Source organism: Orbicella faveolata, unplaced genomic scaffold (genome assembly GCF_042242905.1).
Source record: "Orbicella faveolata isolate gen_17 unplaced genomic scaffold, um_ofav_v1 contig_25, whole genome shotgun sequence".
In the NCBI taxonomy this organism is placed as follows: Eukaryota; Metazoa; Cnidaria; class Anthozoa; order Scleractinia; family Merulinidae; genus Orbicella; species Orbicella faveolata.
In genome coordinates this window covers 6,233,006-6,235,840 of record NW_028301553.1, presented here as the reverse complement: position 1 = coordinate 6,235,840, position 2,835 = coordinate 6,233,006, and the positions used below count along the sequence as shown (strand labels likewise).

General features: G+C 46.5%; 1 protein-coding gene across 1 annotated transcript; it reads left to right on the top strand.

Annotated features, from left to right (window-relative positions):
* Nucleotides 1–591: 591 nt before the first annotated feature.
* LOC149108730 (uncharacterized) lies at nucleotides 592–2,599 on the top strand. The gene is made up of 2 exons (XM_089293824.1): nucleotides 592–1,858; nucleotides 2,525–2,599. The coding sequence occupies exons 1-2, from the start codon at nucleotides 695–697 to the stop codon at nucleotides 2,597–2,599; spliced, it is 1,239 nt and encodes a 412-aa protein (XP_089149950.1). The 5' UTR covers nucleotides 592–694.
* The last annotated feature ends 236 nt before the right edge of the window (nucleotides 2,600–2,835 follow it).

Here is a 2,835-nt window from a genome sequence, read left to right as displayed (position 1 = left end):
ACATTTTCAGTTAATGGTTCCATTTTTACATTTGACTGCAAAGCTTCTGTATAAACACTTAAAAGATTACACTTACCATACAACAGTAAACAAAAGGGAAAGATAAAATGTGCTTACAGTGTTCTGATTATCCTTTAGGGATCCAAGCTTCACTCTGAAAATAAATCGTGAATTCCCTCCAAACTTGAAAAGAAGAGGGAAGTATAAACAATGTCCATCCGGTTAACAGACGTAATCTAGATATTCAGTTAATAAAGATTTATTGTTGTTATTATAAGTACAACAAGCAAGCTATCACTTGTTTCAAACGCTTACATACGACAAACTTTCACATTCATTTCATTTTCCACAGTTATTGCTCCAAAAAGTCAACGAACCTCCATGCAAAGAAAAACTGTTTAGCTCATGAAGTAAAAACAAGACAAGATTACAAAGCCCTCACTAGGCTTTGGCTACCAAGTGTCTGTCATTTTTATTTTCAAATGAACCCACGAAACAAACAGATGTTAGTTGCCTTTGTCGGTATAACATTTCGATGGTGAAATAGCAAATCCCCGCAAAAGATTCAATACAGAAGCGGGAAGGATTTGCAGCAAAAGCACTCGTTAGTTGTTCGTCAGGCGATCACCGCAAAAGACTCAAGACAGAAGCCCAAAGGATTCGCAGCAAAAGCAATCGTTGGTTGTTCGTTACAATGAGGCGATCGCCGCAAAAGACTCACGACAGAGGCCGCAACGATTCACAGCAAAAGCAATCATCAGTTGTTCGCCAGGCGATCACCGCAAAAGACTCACGACAGATGCCGCAAGGATTCGCGGCAAAAGCAATCGTTGGTTGCTCGTCAGGCGATCACTGCAAAAGACTCACGACAGAAGCCGCAGGGATTCGCAGCAAAAGCAATCGTTGCTTGTTCGTCAGGCGATCACCGCAAAAGACTCACGACAGAAGCCGCAAGGATTCGCAGCAAAAGCAATCGTTGCTTGTTCGTCAGGCGATCACGGTAAAAGACTCACGACAGAAGCCGCAAGGATTCGCAGCAAAAGCAATCGTTGGTTGTTCGTCAGGCGATCACCGCAAAAGACTCACGACAGAAGCCGCAAGGATTCGCAGCAAAAGCAATCGTTGCTTGTTCGTCAGGCGATCACCCCAAAAGACTCACGACAGAAGCCGCAAGGATTCGCAGCAAAAGCAATCGTTGCTTGTTCGTCAGGCGATCACTGCAAAAGACTCACGACAGAAGCCGCAAGGATTCGCAGCAAAAGCAATCGTTGGTTGTTCGTCAGGCGATCACCGCAAAAGACTCACGACAGAAGCCGCAAGGATTCGCAGCAAAAGCAATCGTTGCTTGTTCGTCAGGCGATCACCGCGAAAGACTCACGACAGAGGCCGCAAGGATTCGCAGCAAAAGCAATCGTTGGTTGTTCGTCAGGCGATCACGGTAAAAGACTCACGACAGAAGCCGCAAGGATTCGCAGCAAAAGCAATCGTTGGTTGTTCGTCAGGCGATCACTGCAAAAGACTCACGACAGAAGCCGCAAGGATTCGCAGCAAAAGGAATCGTTGGTTGCTCGTCAGGCGATCACCGCAAAAGGCTCACGACAGAAGCCGCAAGGATTCGCAGCAAAAGCAATCGTTGCTTGTTCGTCAGGCGATCACCCCAAAAGACTCACGACAGAAGCCGCAAGGATTCGCAGCAAAAGCAATCGTTGGTTGTTCGTCAGGCGATCACCCCAAAAGACTCACGACAGAAGCCGCAAGGATTCGCAGCAAAAGCAATCGTTGCTTGTTCGTCAGGCGATCACCGCAAAAGACTCACGACAGAAGCCGCGAGGATTCGCAGCAAAAGCAATCGTTGCTTGTTCGTCAGGCGATCACCGCAAAAGACTCACGACAGAAGCCGCGAGGATTCGCAGCAAAAGGAATCGTTGCTTGTTCGTCAGGCGATCACCGCAAAAGACTCACGACAGAAGCCGCAAGGATTCGCAGCAAAAGGAATCGTTGCTTGTTCGTCAGGCGATCACCGCAAAAGACTCTCGACAGAAGCCGCAAGGATTCGCAGCAAAAGCAATCGTTGCTTGTTCGTCAGGCGATCACCGCAAAAGACTCACGACAGAAGCCGCAAGGATTCGCAGCAAAAGCAGTCGTTAGTTGTTCGTCAGGCGATCACCCCAAAAGACTCACGACAGAAGCCGCAAGGATTCGCAGCAAAAGGAATCGTTACTTGTTCGTCAGGCGTGCACTGGATTTGTCTTAGTGATCGTGAGCTGTGAATTTCCAAAACGTTCTTGTTTATTTTCCGTGAAGCGTAAAATGTCAATATTATATCAGTTTTAGTGAATTGTGAAAAGGCCTTTTTATTTTCCGTGAAACGTGATCTATACCCCCAAGCACCCTCTCTACTAGTCGACGAACTGAAACGACGTTTGCAATTTTGTGTGGTTCTTGTGCACATACTGGGTGCACAGACCTTGTCAAGGCGCGTAATGAGGAACACAACCACTTTTGTTTGCGGTCATGTCTTTAGGCAGTGTCAAGTTTCTCATGGGTCAACATATCTCCTGACGTTCCAAAAGTCATTTGCGGCCTCTCGTTAACATGATCAGTGTGATCTCGGATTATAAATCCTGACCCGGATCACCCCAAAGAAATTCGCCCCATTGGTCTTGTGTTAAGCGAGTGAACATGCCGAAAAAAAAAGGAGTTTTCGCCTTTGCGCCCGCCCAATATCACAGGCGACAAATGCCTGCCAAATAATCTAGCAAAATAATTATCCAGACGTGCGCTCTTTGGTCAAAGAATTTTAAACTGGCAGAAGTGTCCATTACGATACAGTTC

Excerpts from the sequence above, each read along its gene's own strand:
- LOC149108730 (XM_089293824.1), top strand. The coding sequence starts at position 695 with ATGAGGCGATCGCCGCAAAAGACTCACGACAGAGGCCGCAACGATTCA. Across the intron at positions 1,859-2,524 it reads AGCAAAAGCAATCGTTGCTT|GCAGTGTCAAGTTTCTCATG; the intron begins GTTCGTCAGGCG and ends TCATGTCTTTAG.